This window comes from Scyliorhinus canicula, chromosome 2 (genome assembly GCF_902713615.1).
Source record: "Scyliorhinus canicula chromosome 2, sScyCan1.1, whole genome shotgun sequence".
In the NCBI taxonomy this organism is placed as follows: Eukaryota; Metazoa; Chordata; class Chondrichthyes; order Carcharhiniformes; family Scyliorhinidae; genus Scyliorhinus; species Scyliorhinus canicula.
The window spans coordinates 150,445,189-150,460,918 of record NC_052147.1 but is presented as its reverse complement, the minus strand read 5'-3'; the positions used below and the strand labels follow the sequence as shown (position 1 = coordinate 150,460,918).

The 15,730-nt window shown below is 47.3% G+C and overlaps 1 protein-coding gene across 3 annotated transcripts in view; it reads right to left on the bottom strand.

Annotated features, from left to right (window-relative positions):
- The window catches only part of slc19a1 (solute carrier family 19 member 1), a 67,843-nt gene extending 58,917 nt beyond the window's left edge, over positions 1 to 8,926 (bottom strand). The window contains exon 1 of one of the 3 annotated variants that reach the window (XM_038787675.1): positions 8,349 to 8,926. In XM_038787675.1, coding sequence (XP_038643603.1) covers positions 8,349 to 8,513 — 165 coding nt within the window. In that variant the 5' untranslated portion in view covers positions 8,514 to 8,926. Of the gene's footprint in view, positions 1 to 73; positions 638 to 1,618; positions 2,199 to 8,348 lie in introns of those variants that run through there. The other 2 variants (XM_038787679.1, XM_038787668.1) reach the window with 2 other exon arrangements.
- Between the last annotated feature and the right edge of the window lie 6,804 nt (positions 8,927 to 15,730).

Genomic DNA, 15,730 nt, shown 5'->3' with positions numbered 1-15,730 from the left:
GGCGGTTAAAGTGCGTGTCCGAAATCCAAACTCGGTCAGCTTCCACTCTCAGACTTTAGCCATCTCTACTCACCTGCTCTCTGGTGAAATTCCTGTCTGGGCCCAACAGGTAAGGAGTGATGAAGCTTTCTGCTGGTTTAATCTGAGCCATGAAACCATAAAAACACAGGTACAAGACAGAGAACCTCCAGCACTCTCCAGGTTGCTGTGGGGGTTTCTCTCTGACCTCCGGGTCCATTGCTGTTTGACTCTCTCTCACACACAGCTCCCTCTGCCCCGTCTCTCGCTCCCACTCCGCTTCTCTCTGGTTGCAGTTTAACAGATGATTCCAGTACAGCTTCGCTGCTTTTGCCACAGTGCCCCAGTGGGAGAGGGAAGGTGCACAAATCCCCCGTCTGCTGAAGCTGCTGGGGGAAGCGAGTATTCACCGTCAGTAACCCAAACCAGCCCGGAGCTGAAGAGCCAGTGTGGTTAATGCTGCTGCCCAGAGCACAAGTACCATTAACAACAACATCTCCTGTGTGTCTCACTGGGAATTGGAACCGTCTGCGGCACAGCCAGAGACTGGACATTTATTAGAAGCAGAGTCCAATCCCCCCTCCAACTCTGGGGCTGATAATTTAAACATTCACTCGCCTTCAGAACAACTTTTCACAGATATTACCCACAAGCCATTTCACTGAATGGTGCAAACTGGGATTTGGAGTCCTTCAGGCTCCACACGGAGTCAGACCAGCTCCAAACTGCACTGCACTAACCAGGGAGCACTGTTTTACCAAGGAGGCGGATAAACTGACAGACAGCATGTGAACTGCCCCAACCCATCACATTGCCATCGCCAGGGGATTGAGTGTAATTTAACATTGTTCCCATCTTCACGAATTAAAGGTGTTCAGAGAAAAATAAGTTGCATTTACATTGAAAGGTGGAAAATCCTCCCACAGACACTTAACTGATTCAAGAGCTGCTTCAGATTCCCACCTCAGGATTAATCGGAGTCGAGAATGATCAGAGTGTATCCCTGTGAAACACTGCATAAAACAGCCCAGAGTGTATTACTGTGAAACACTACATAAAACAGACCAGAGTGTATCCCTGTGAAACACTGCATAAAACAGCCCAGAGTGTATTACTGTGAAACACTACATAAAACAGTCCAGAGTGTATCCCTGTGAAACACTGCATAAAACAGCCCAGAGTGTATTACTGTGAAACACTGCATAAAACAGCCCAGAGTGTATTACTGTGAAACACTGCATAAAACAGCCCAGAGTGTGTATTATTGTGAAACACTGCATAAAACAGCCCAGAGTGTATTACTGTGAAACACTGCATAAAACAGCCCAGAGTGTGTATTACTGTGAAACACTGCATAAAACAGCCCAGAGTGTATTACTGTGAAACACTGCATAAAACAGTCCAGAGGTTATTACTGTGAAACCTGGATAGAACTGTCCCGAGACTATCCCTGTGAAACCTGGGTGTTAACACATAGGACAATTGACACTGAACCACACACGATGCTGGAACATAGGCCAGGAGGCGAAAGCGAGTGTCCGAAATCCAAACTGGGTCATTCATTATTTTCCATTCTCAGACTTCAGCCATCTCTACTCACCTGCTCTCTGGTGAAATTCTTGTCTGGACCCAAGAGGTAAGGAATGATGAAGCTTTCTGCTGGTTTAATCTGAGCCATGAAGCCATAAAAACACAGGTACAAGACAGAGAACCTCCAGCACTCTCCAGGTTGCTGTGGGGGTTTCTCTCTGACCTCCGGGTCCATTGCTGTTTGACTCTCTCTCACACACAGCTCCCTCTGCCCCGTCTCTCGCTCCCACTCCGCTTCTCTCAGGTTGCAGTTTAACAGATGATTCCAGTACAGCTTCGCTGCCTTTGCCACAGTGCCCCAGTGGGAGAGGAAAGGTGCACAAATTCCCCCGTCTGCTGAAGCTGCTGGGGGAAGCGAGTATTCACCGTCAGTAACCCAAACCAGCCCGGAGCTGAAGAGCCAGTGTGGTTAATGCTGCTGCCCAGAGCACAAGTACCATTAACAACAACATCTCCTGTGTGTCTCACTGGGAATTGGAATCGTCTGCGGCACAGCCAGAGACTGGATATTTATTAGAAGCAGAGTCTAACCCCGCCTCCAGCTCTGGGGCTGATAATTTAAACATTCACTCGCCTTCAGAACAACTTTTCACAGATATTAACCACAAGCCATTTCACTGAACGGTGCAAACTGGGATTTGGAGTCCTTCAGGCTCCACACGGCGTCAGACCAGCTCCAAACTGCACTGCACTAACCAGGGAGCACTGTTTTACCAAGGAGGCGGATAAACTGACAGACAGCATCTGAACTGCCCCAACCCATCACATTGCCAGGGGATTGAGTGTAATTTAACATTGTTCCCATCTTCACGACCTAAGCAGTTCAGAGAAAAACGAAGTTGCATTTACAATGAAAGGTGGAAAATCCTCCCACAGACACTAACTGATTCAAGAGCTGCTTCAGATTCCCACCTCAGGATTAATCGGAGTCAAGAATGATCAGAGTGTATCCCTGTGAAACACTGCATAAAACAGCCCGGAGTGTATTACTGTGAAACACTGCATAAAACAGCCCAGAGTGTATTACTGTGTAACACTGCATAAAACAGCCCAGAGTGTATTACTGTGAAACACTGCATAAAACAGTCCAGAGTGTATTACAGTGAAACACTGCATAAAACAGTCCAGAGTGTATTACTGTGAAACACTGCATAAAACAGCCCAGAGTGTATTACAGTGAAACACTGCATAAAACAGTCCAGAGTGTATTACTGTGAAACACTGCATAAAACAGCCCAGAGTGTATTACTGTGAAACACTGCATAAAACAGCCCAGTGTATTACAGTGAAACACTGCATAAAACAGTCCAGAGTGTATTACTGTGAAACACTGCATAAAACAGCCCAGAGTGTATTACAGTGAAACAAAACAGTCCAGAGTGTATTACTGTGAAACACTGCATAAAACAGCCCAGAGTGTATTACTGTGAAACACTGCATAAAACAGCCCAGAGTGTATTACAGTGAAACACTGCATAAAACGGTCCAGAGTGTATTACTGTGAAACACTGCATAAAACAGCCCAGAGTGTATTACAGTGAAACACTGCATAAAACAGTCCAGAGTGTATTACTGTGAAACACTGCATAAAACAGCCCAGAGTGTATTACTGTGAAACACTGCATAAAACAGTCCAGAGTGTATTACTGTGAAACACTGCATAAAACAGCCCAGAGTGTATTACTGTGAAACACTGCATAAAACAGCCCAGAGTGTATTACTGTGAAACACTGCATAAAACAGCCCAGAGTGTATTACTGTGAAACACTGCATAAAACAGCCCAGAGTATATTACAGTGAAACACTGCATAAAACAGTCCAGAGTGTATTACTGTGAAACACTGCATAAAACAGCCCAGAGTGTAATACTGTGAAACACTGCATAAAACAGTCCAGAGTGTATTACTGTGAAACGCTGCATAAAACAGCCCAGAGTGTATTACTGTGAAACACTGCATAAAACAGTCCAGAGTGTATTACTGTGAAACACTGCATAAAACAGCCCAGAGTGTATTACTGTGAAACACTGCATAAAACAGCCCAGAGTGTATTGCAGTGAAACACTGCATAAAACAATCCAGAGTGTATTACTGTGAAACACTGCATAAAACAGCCCAGAGTGTATTACAGTGAAACACTGCATAAAACAGTCCAGAGTGTATTACAGTGAAACACTGCATAAAACAGCCCAGAGTGTATTACTGCGAAACACTGCATAAAACAGTCCAGAGTGTATTACTGTGAAACACTGCATAAAACAGCCCAGAGTGTATTACTGTGAAACACTGCATAAAACAGTCCAGAGTGTATTACTGTGTAACACTGCATAAAACAGCCCAGAGTGTATTACTGTGAAACACTGCATAAAACAGTCCAGAGTGTATTACAGTGAAACACTGCATAAAACAGTCCAGAGTGTATTACTGTGAAACACTGCATAAAACGGCCCAGAGTGTATTACAGTGAAACACTGCATAAAACAGTCCAGAGTGTATTACTGTGAAACACTGCATAAAACAGCCCAGAGTGTATTACTGTGAAACACTGCATAAAACAGTCCAGAGTGTATTACTGTGAAACACTGCATAAAACAGCCCAGAGTGTATTACTGTGAAACACTGCATAAAACAGCCCAGAGTGTATTAGAGTGAAACACTGCATAAAACAGTCCAGAGTGTATTACTGTGAAACACTGCATAAAACAGCCCAGAGTGTATTACTGTGAAACACTGCATAAAACAGCCCAGAGTGTATTACAGTGAAACACTGCATAAAACAGTCCAGAGTGTATTACTGTGAAACACTGCATAAAACAGCCCAGAGTGTATTACAGTGAAACACTGCATAAAACAGTCCAGAGTGTATTACTGTGAAACACTGCATAAAACAGCCCAGAGTGTTTTACTGTGAAACACTGCATAAAACAGTCCAGAGTGTATTACTGTGAAACACTGCATAAAACAGTCCAGAGTGTATTACTGTGAAACACTGCATAAAACAGCCCAGAGTGTATTACTGTGAAACACTGCATAAAACAGCCCAGAGTGTATTACTGTGAAACACTGCATAAAACAGCCCAGAGTGTATTACTGTGAAACACTGCATAAAACAGCCCAGAGTATATTACAGTGAAACACTGCATAAAACAGTCCAGAGTGTATTACTGTGAAACACTGCATAAAACAGCCCAGAGTGTAATACTGTGAAACACTGCATAAAACAGTCCAGAGTGTATTACTGTGAAACGCTGCATAAAACAGCCCAGAGTGTATTACTGTGAAACACTGCATAAAACAGTCCAGAGTGTATTACTGTGAAACACTGCATAAAACAGCCCAGAGTGTGTTACTGTGAAACACTGCATAAAACAGCCCAGAGTGTATTGCAGTGAAACACTGCATAAAACAATCCAGAGTGTATTACTGTGAAACACTGCATAAAACAGCCCAGAGTGTATTACAGTGAAACACTGCATAAAACAGTCCAGAGTGTATTACAGTGAAACACTGCATAAAACAGCCCAGAGTGTATTACTGCGAAACACTGCATAAAACAGTCCAGAGTGTATTACTGTGAAACACTGCATAAAACAGACCAGAGTATTTTACTGTGAAACACATCACCAACAATCTGTCCTCGTCTACCCACATTGATGCCAGGACCAAGAAAGCCCAATAGCACCTATACATAGACATAGACATAGAACAGTACAGCACAGAACAGGCCCTTCAGCCCTCGATGTTGTGCCGAACAATGATCACCCCACTTAAACCCACGTAACCCGTATACCCGTAACCCAACAATCCCCCCATTAACCTTACACTACGGGCAATTTAGCATGGCCAATCCACCTAACCCGCACATCTTTGGACTGTGGGAGGAAACCGGAGCACCCGGAGGAACCCACGCGCACACGGGGAGGACGTGCAGACTCCACACAGACAGTGACCCAGCCGGGAATCGAACCTGGGACCCTGGAGCTGTGAAGCATTGATGCTAACCACCATGCTACCGTGAGGCCCCTTCTCAGGAAACAAAGGAAATTCAGCATGTCCACAGTGACTCTTACCAACTTTTGCAGGTGCACCACAGAAAGCCTCCGGGGCTGGATTCTCCATTTCTGCGGCTAAGTGCTGACGCCAGCAGAAAATCCATGGATGTTTACGAGAGGAAAATCAGCACCGCACCTGCACCGATTCCACTACTGGTGAGGGGCTAGCACCAGTGCCGTGTGGAACACCATCGATTCCCACGAAAAATGGTGCAGGATTCGCCAGGTCCGCGATCGACACTCGCAAGGTTTACAAGCTGCACATAAACAATACAGTTCCCACACACACGATCGGGGTCGAAAAGATGGGACAGGTTGTGCTGGAGCGCCCTTATAGCGGTTGGGTCGGCTGGGGCCAGATGGCTGGGGGGTCACCTGTATGTCCCAGGGCACCAGGTTTAAAGCGGGCTGTCACTGGCATGTGCAGCCGTATGGCTGCCTTGCTGGCTACGGTAATGGTGTTGCGTACCCGTCCACTTCGGAAGAAAAAACAGAAAGGCAGATTACTACCTGAATGGTTGTAAATCGGGAGAGGGGAGTGTGCAGCGGAACCTGGGTGTCCTTGTGCACCAGTCGCTGAAGGCAAGCATGCAGCTGCAGCAGGCGGTAAAGAAGTTTTATGTATGTTAGCCTTCATTGAGAGAGGTTTTGAGTATAGAAGCAGGGAAGTGGGTTGCTACAATTATACAGGACCTTGGTGAGGCCACATGTGGAGTATTGTATGCAGTTTTGGTCTCCTTCTGAGGAAAGGTGTTCTTGCTCTCGAGGGAGTGCAGTGAAGGTTTACCAGACTGATTCTAGGGCTGGCGGGACTGTTATACGAGGAGAAATTGACTAGGTTGGGATTGTTCTCGCTGGACTTCAGAAGAATGAGGGGGATCTCATAGAGACTTATAAAATTTTAACAGGAATAGACAGGGAAGATGTTACCAATGATGGATGTGTCCAGAACCAGGGGTCACAGGCTGGGGATTCAGGGTAAACCATTTTGGACAAAGATGAGGAGACATTTCTTCACCCAAAGAGTGGTGAGCCTGTGGAATTCATTATCACAGGAAGTAGTTGATGCTAAATCATTGAATATATTCAAGAGGCAGCTCGATATAGCACTTGGGGAGAGTGGGATCAAAGACTATGGGGAGAAAGCAGGATTAGGCTATTGAGTTGGATGATCAGCCATGATCGTAATGAATGGTGGATCAGGCTCGAAGGGCCTAAACGCCTCCTCCTGCTCCTCTCTTCTATGCATCTATGTACCCCGACCACCTAACCCACCTCCTGGCCACCTCCACTACTCTCCCTGGCCCTGGCAGAAGCACTTCGGCCAGCGGTACGACCGTCAGTGAAGTATGGCGGTGCTGGACACTGTCTGTACGCCCTCTCTCTCTCAGCAGCCACCACACCAGGTTCACCATTTGTGAGAGCACACATGGACCGCACCATGAGGAACTCGGCCCATCGGAGGCAGCAAATCGCAGGTGGGTCCACTAATGATATGCAAAGCGTTTAAAGTTCATGTGGCATGCATTGCATTGATGCCATTTGAGGTGCCGGAGCATAACGATTTGGTGTCAAACCGGCACCTGCCACAATTTTACCGTCGGATGCTTTTCTCCGCCCGATTACACGCCCCGATTTTGGCGTGGCTAATAGACAATCCCACTACCTATCTGGCTGCATCACAGCCTGGAATGGCAACTGCCTGGCCCAAGGCTGTAAGAAACTATAGAGAGTCGTGAACACAGACTAGTCCATCACGCAAACACGCCTCCCACCCATTGACTCCGTCTACATCCTCCCGCTGCCTTGGGAATCATAAAACGTACAGTGCAGAAGGAGGCCATTTGGCCCATCGAGTCTGTACTGGCCCTTGGAAAGAACACCCCACTTAAGCCCATGACTCCACCCTATTCCCATGACCCAGTAACCCCACCAAACCTTTTTGGACACAAAGGGAAATTTAGCATGGCCAATCCACCTAACCTGTGCAACTGTGGGAGGAAACCAGAGCACCCGGAGGAAATCCACACAAAGACGGGGAGAACATGCAGACTCCGCACGGACAGTAACCCAAGCCAGGAATCAAACCTGGAACTGTGAAGCAACAGTGCCAACCACTGTTCTACCATGCTGTGGGAAAGCAGGCAGCATAATCAAAGGCCCCTCCCAACAGGTTATTCTCTCTTCCAACCTCTTCGATCGGGCAGGAGTTACAAAAGTCTGACAACACGCACCAACAGATTAACAAACAACTTCTTCCCGGTTGTTTGCCGACTCCTGAATGACCCTCTTATGGACGGATCAGATCTCTTCACTCATCTTCTATACTGAGTAGCACTACACTCCTGTCTGCTTTGCCCAATGTCTGTGTCTATGTATTTACATTGTGTATTTTATGTTTGCCCTATGCATTCTGTTCATGTAGGGACTGATCTGTTTGGCTGTATGCAGAACAATACTTTTCACTGTCCTCGGTACATGTGACAATAAAATAATCCAATCCAGTACAACACTGCATAAAACAGTCCAGAGTGTGTTACTGTGAAACCTGGGTGTTAACACAGAACAATTGACACTGAACCACACAAGGTGCTGGAACATATAGGCCAGGAGGCGAAAGCGCGTGTCCGAAATCTAAACTGGGTTATTCATTATCTTCCACTCTCAGACTTTAGCCATCTCTACTCACCTGCTCTCTGGTGAAATTCCTGTCTGGGCCCAAGAGGTAAGGAGTGATGAAGCTTTCTGCTGGTTTAATCTGAGCCATGAAGCCATAAAAACACAGGTACAAGACAGAGAACCTCCAGCACTCTCCAGGTTGCTGTGGGGGTTTCTCTCTGACCTCCGGGTCCATTGCTGTTTGACTCTCTCTCACACACAGCTCCCTCTGCCCCGTCTCTCGCTCCCACTCCGCTTCTCTCTGGTTGCAGTTTAACAGATGATTCCAGTACAGCTTCGCTGCTTTTGCCACAGTGCCCCAGTGGGAGAGGGAAGGTGCACAAATCCCCCGTCTGCTGAAGCTGCTGGGGGAAGCGAGTATTCACCGTCAGTAACCCAAACCAGCCCGGAGCTGAAGAGCCAGTGTGGTTAATGCTGCTGCCCAGAGCACAAGTACCATTAACAACAACATCTCCTGTGTGTCTCACTGGGAATTGGAACCGTCTGCGGCACAGCCAGAGACTGGACATTTATTAGAAGCAGAGTCCAACCCCACCTCCAACTCTGGGGCTGATAATTTAAACATTCACTCGCCTTCAGAACAATTTTTCACAGATATTACCCACAAGCCATTTCACTGAACGGTGCAAACTGGGATTTGGAGTCCTTCAGGCTCCACACGGCGTCAGACCAGCTCCAAACTGCACTGCACTAACCAGGGAGCACTGTTTTACCAAGGAGGCGGATAAACTGACAGACAGCATGTGAACTGCCCCAACCCATCACATTGCCATCGCCAGGGGATTGAGTGTAATTTAACATTGTTCCCATCTTCACGAATTAAAGGTGTTCAGAGAAAAACGAAGTTGCATTTACATTGAAAGGTGGAAAATCCTCCCACAGACACTAACTGATTCAAGAGCTGCTTCAGATTCTCACCTCAGGATTAATCGGAGTCGAGAATGATCAGAGTGTATCCCTGTGAAACACTGCATAAAACAGCCCAGAGTGTATTACTGTGAAACACTGCATAAAACAGTCCAGAGTGTATTACTGTGAAACACTGCATAAAACAGCCCAGAGTGTATTACTGTGAAACACTGCATAAAACAGACCAGAGTGTATTACTGTGAAACACTGCATAAAACAGCCCAGAGTGTATTACTGTGAAACACTGCATAAAACAGCCCAGAGTGTATTACTGTGAAACACTGCATAAAACAGTCCAGAGGTTATTAATGTGAAACACTGCATAAAACAGTCCAGAGTGTATTACTGTGAAACACTGCATAAAACAGTCCAGAGGTTATTAATGTGAAACACTGCATAAAACAGTCCAGAGTGTATTACTGTGAAAAACTGCATAAAACAGTCCAGAGTGTATTACTGCATACAACATAGAACATAGAACAGTACAGCACAGAACAGGCCCTTCGGCCCTCGATGTTGTGCCGAGCAATGATCACCCTACTCAAATCCACGTATCCACCCTATACCCGTAACCCAACAACTCCCCCCCCCCCCCCTTAACCTTACTATTACGACACTACGGGCAATTTAGCATGGCCAATCCACCTAACCCGCACATCTTTGGACTGTGGGAGGAAACCGGAGCACCCGGAGGAAACCCACGCACACACGGGGAGGACGTGCAGACTCCACACAGACAGTGACCCAGCCGGGAATCGAACCTGGGACCCTTGACCTGTGAAGCATTGATGCTAACTACCATGCTACCATGCTGCATAAAACAGTCCAGAGTGTATTAATGTGAAACACAGCATAAAACAGTCCAAAGTATCTATTCATCCAGGAGGGCTTTCTGACCTTGGAGACATTAGAGGAGGAGTTTGATTTGCCGGGTGGAAATGGGTTTCGGTATCTTCAAGTGCGCGACTTTGTACGGAGGCAGGTCCCAAGCTTTCTTCGCCTCCCCCTAAGGGGACTACAGGATAAAGTGCTGTCAAAAACAGGGGTTGGAGGTGGGAAGGTTTCGGAGATATACAGGGAATTGTTAGAGTGGGAAGGGGCCCCTATGAGAGAGGTGAAGCGGAAGTTGGAAGAGGAGCTAGGTGGGGAGCTGGAAACTGAACTGTGGGAAAAAGCCTTGAAAACGATAAATGCAACCTCGTCCTGTGCTAGACTTAGCTTGATTCAGTTCAAGGTAGGCCACAAGGGCCACATAACAGTAGCCTGGATGAGTAGGTTCTTCGAGGAGATGGAGGATAGATGTGGACGGTGTGGGGGTAACCCGGCCAACCACGTTCGTATGTTTTGCGCATGTCTGAAATTGAGGGAATTCTGGCAGGGATTTGCGGATGTTATGACAGAAGTCCTGGAAGGTAGGTTAACACCGAGTCCAGTATTGGCTATATGTGGGGTGCCGAAGGACCTGGGGGCAAAAGAGAGGAGGGAGGCCGATATCCTGGCCTTCACCTCCTTGGTGGCCTGGAGATGGATCTTGCTGAGATGGAGGGTCTCGGAGCCCCCAAAGTCAGGAGTGTGGGTCAGTGATATGATAGGGTTTCTCAGTCTGGAGAAAATCAAGTTCGCTCTGAGAGAATCAATACAGGGATTCGCCTGGAGTTGGCAGCCGTTCATCGATTTCTTCAACAAAAATTGAACGTCAGCAGTAAGGGGGGAAAGGGAAAAAGGGTGGGTGGGGGAAGAGAGGAAAACAGGACGCATGGTAATGTTAAATAAGGACAGGGAATTTAGTATACGGGTAATTGGGGACAGGGCGAGAGAAGTGGGGGACGTGGTTTATTGTTGTTCTTTTAGGGGGTATTTTGTGTGTCAACCCGCGCGGTTGTTTTAGAAATGTCAACATGTTGAACTGTGAAAATTACAAATGCTTCAATTAAATATTTAAAAAAAATAACAGTCCAAAGTGTATTACTGTGAAACACTGCATAAAACAGCCCAGAGTGTATTACTGTGAAACACTGCATAAAACAGCCCAGAGTGTATTACTGTGTAACACTGCATAAAACAGCCCAGAGTGTATTACTGTGAAACACTGCATAAAACAGCCCAGAGTGTATTACTGTGAAACACTGCATAAAACAGCCCAGAGTGTATTACTGTGTAACACTGCATAAAACAGTCCAGAGTGTATTACTGTGAAACACTGCATAAAACAGCCCAGAGTGTATTACTGTGAAACACTGCATAAAACAGCCCAGAGTGTATTACTGTGAAACACTGCATAAAACAGCCCGGAGTGTATTACTGTGTAACACTGCATAAAACAGCCCAGAGTGAATTACTGTGTAACACTGCATAAAACAGCCCAGAGTGTATTACTGTGAAACACTGCATAAAACAGCCCAGAGTGTATTACTGTGAAACACTGCATAAAACAGAGCAGAGTGTATTACTGTGAAACACTGCATAAAACAGCCCAGAGTGAATTACTGTGAAACACTGCATAAAACAGCCCAGAGTGTATTACTGTGTAACACTGCATAAAACAGTCCAGAGTGTATTACTGTGAAACACTGCATAAAACAGCCCAGAGTGTATTACTGTGAAACACTGCATAAAACAGCCCAGAGTGTATTACTGTGTAACACTGCATAAAACAGTCCAGAGTGTATTACTGTGAAACACTGCATAAAACAGCCCAGAGTGTATTACTGTGAAACACTGCATAAAACAGCCCAGAGTGTATTACTGTGTAACACTGCATAAAACAGCCCAGAGTGAATTACTGTGTAACACTGCATAAAACAGCCCAGAGTGAATTACTGTGAAACACTGCATAAAACAGCCCAGAGTGTATTACTGTATAACACTGCATAAAACAGTCCAGAGTGTATTACTGTGAAACACTGCATAAAACAGAGCAGAGTGTATTACTGTGAAACACTGCATAAAACAGCCCAGAGTGTATTACTGTGAAACACTGCATAAAACAGAGCAGAGTGTGTATTACTGTGAAACACTGCATAAAACAGCCCAGAGTGAATTACTGTGAAACACTGCATAAAACAGCCCAGAGTGTATTACTGTGAAACACTGCATAAAACAGAGCAGAGTGTATTAATGGGAAACATCTGCAACAAAGTGACATCCGCTTCGGTACTGCACTGAAGCTTTTGCATAGATGATCTGCTCAATTCTCTTAAGAGCAGCTTGATTCCGTGAACTTCAGACTCGGAGATAAGCACACAACCCACTGAGCTACACTGACACTCTGCAACATAGTTCACTATTTACAGGTCTGATTATAAATGTTCCAAAGTTCAGTATTGACTCAGACTACTCTCAGGAGGAGCTTTGCAAATATGTCCTCTGTACCCTCTCCACCTGGGGCAGCACGGTAGCACAAGTGGATAGCACTGTGGCTTCACAGTGCCAGGGTCCCAGGTTCGTTTTGCTGGCTGGGTCACTGTCTGTGCGGAGTCTGCACATTCTCCCCGTATCTGCGTGGGTTTCCTCCAGGTGCTCCGGGTTCCTCCCACAGTCCAAAGATGTGCAGGTTAGGTGGATTGGCCAGACTAAATTGCCCTTAGTGACCAAAAGGTTAGGAGGGGTTATTGGGTCACCGGGATAGGGTGGAAGTGAGGGCTTAAGTGGGTCGGTACAGACTCAATGGGCCGAATGGCCTCCTTCTGCACTGTATGTTCTATGTTCAGGTGTTATATAAACTGTTATTGGTGAAGTTACAGGGCAGAATTCTCCCAAGCCACCATCAGCTGGTTTGGTGCGGGAGGAGACCAGGAACCAGTTTCACGCCAGCGTGAATTTAAGGTGGGATCTTGCGCTGATGCACAGCATTCCCAGTCCGAGTGACCACCATAGGCCAGCGTGAACCGTTGATGGGATGCAAATTCAGGTCCAATACCCTCACATGCCAGATTCTCCACGGTGCTGGTGCAAAGCACCTTATGACCAACGTGGTGTGCACATACAGATTTTGGGACTCACCTGGACAATGCCTGTGGCTGCCTCCAGAGTTCAGGTTGGAGGCCACCTGCAACCCTGGACCACAGCAGTGGATATTTGCAGGTGGCCCTTCCGGAACGGTCCACGTTCCTGCTTGAGCCACGGGACTTAAGGCAACATTTTCTAGCTGTTCATGCTGCTCAGGGATCGGGCTCAGGGGTGCCCTGACCTTGAAGTGGTAGCATGAGGGGGTACTCAAGAACCCCCTAAGAAGTAATTTGGGGCATTGGGTGTTCTGGAGACTGTGGTGGGGAGTCTGAAAGTGGACGAGGGATCAGGGTGGTATTTAAAAATGATGCCCTGATCTCTTCCTGTACTGATGAGCTGAGCGCGTTAGAACAGGAAGTGAGGTAAGTGCAGCCTCGACGGGGCCTTCCCAGAAAACATTCCCAGACAAGGCAGGGCCTTGACAGAAAAAAAACGACAGGGTCCGATTATTGGCGGGGTTGTTCTCGATGTTGCAGGCATTTTGCACGTTTTTTGCATGTTCAATCCTACCTGCAGATAACAGTCTGAGATCAGGGGTGCAATGTTCTCAAAATTACACAGGATCACACAGCCGGGCAGCATGGTGGCTCAGTGGTTAGCACTGCCGCCTACGGCACTGAGAATCCGGGCTCGATCCCGGCCCCGGGTCACTGTCCATGTGGAGTTTGCTCATTCTCCCCATGTCTGCATGGGTCTCACCCCCACAACCCAAAGATGTGCGGGGTAGGTGGATTGGCCACGCTAAACTGCCCCTTAATTGGACAAAAAAAAGTAATTGGATATTCTAAATTTATTTTTATAAAAGAGGGTCACACAGTCAGCCTCAATACGCCTGCAATGCCACGATTCTGACATTGTGGTACCATTTATAACTGAAGTTACATTGAAGACACCCCCTTTCCCCACGGAGATTGGGGTTCCCCCACCCTCCACAATGCCAACGCCAGGGCACCCCTCCCCCCCCCCCCCCCCCCCCAAGCACCGGGGTTCTCCCCTCTCCCTCGCAGGCATTGGGACTCTCACCTCTATGCTGCCCACTACACATAATGGGAAACGCTCCCACAGTGGCAGGTGGCAATGTGCAGCCTTGTCCCTCAACCCATCAGGCATCCAGGTACCTACGTGCCCCCAACATGATCATCACAACTGGTTCTGCCTTTGATTCGCACCAGCATGATGTCTCATCGCAAAGCGGGGAGAATACGTTGTGTGGGAATGCTCCAGCATCAAGCCCGGTAATTATATTAAAATGTATTCAAATCTATGGGCACGTGAGCCATGGGCACAAATCCCATATTGACCGCTAAATCTCACGAGCGGCCAAAAACGGGATTCATGCCGGCGAGATTTCAGCTTGAGATCTTCCCCATCCCCCACCTTTGACGTAATCAGATTCACGCTTAGCAAAGACACGAGCAAGATTTCCATAGCTTTAACTACATTGTAATATAATTACCAGGATTTGTGCCATAGTGTCTGCCCACAACATACCCTCCCCCCCTGCCGGTGTGACATCACGCCAACACGAATCACAACTGACTTTCAAAAGCAAAAACCAGTCTGATTGACCACACCAGGGCAACAACATGCCAGGAGGCCCTGGGGGTTGAGGGACAAGGCATTGCACCCTGGCAGTGCCCCCACCAGTGCCCCTTGGAAGTGCCAAGATGTCAGTACCAAGTAGCAGGGCCAAAGAGTCTCTGGTAGGGTGTCACCCTGCTCTATTGGGGGGTCCCCTTATGTGTGGTGTTGGGGAGAGTGGAGAACCCTGATCCCTGCGAGGTGTGATGGAGGGGAGGACCCCACTGACTGCGAGGTGGGGGAGGGAAGGGTGCCCTGATGTTGGGGGGATTGTGCCCAGATTTCCTTGGAGGGTCCACCAATCTCCTTGGGGAGGGGGTCCCAATCTCCGTGAGGGGATGGAGGGCCTTACATGTAACTTTCCCCCTTTAAAAGAAGAAGAATTATATGGACGTTCAGAAAACTGTTAATTCATTGTCGGAAGCTTTGGAAATGGGTGTAGGAGAAGGTGTAATGAAGATTCCATAGAATCATGACAGTGCAGAAGGAGACCATTCAGCCCATCGAGTCTGCACCGACCCTCTGAAAGAGTACTCTGCCAAGGCTCATTCCCCCATAACCCCACCTAACCTGCACATCTTTGGACTCTGGGAAGAAACCGGAGCACCCAGAGGAAACCCACGCAGACACGGGGAGAACGTGCAGACTCCGCACAGACAGTCAGCCAAAGCCGGAATCGAACCTGGGACCCTGGTGCTGTGAGGCAGCAGTGCTAACCACTGTGCCACCGGGCTGCCATTTCAAAATATCTCAATCAGAGTTCACAATAACTGGGAGTGGGGGAGAGGATTTAACATCTAATCTATTTTCCGTCACAGCCATTTTCAAACTTGCTGAATGTTACACCTGCCCAATTTATTGCCACCACTTTTAAACCTGTGCAATTTTACACCC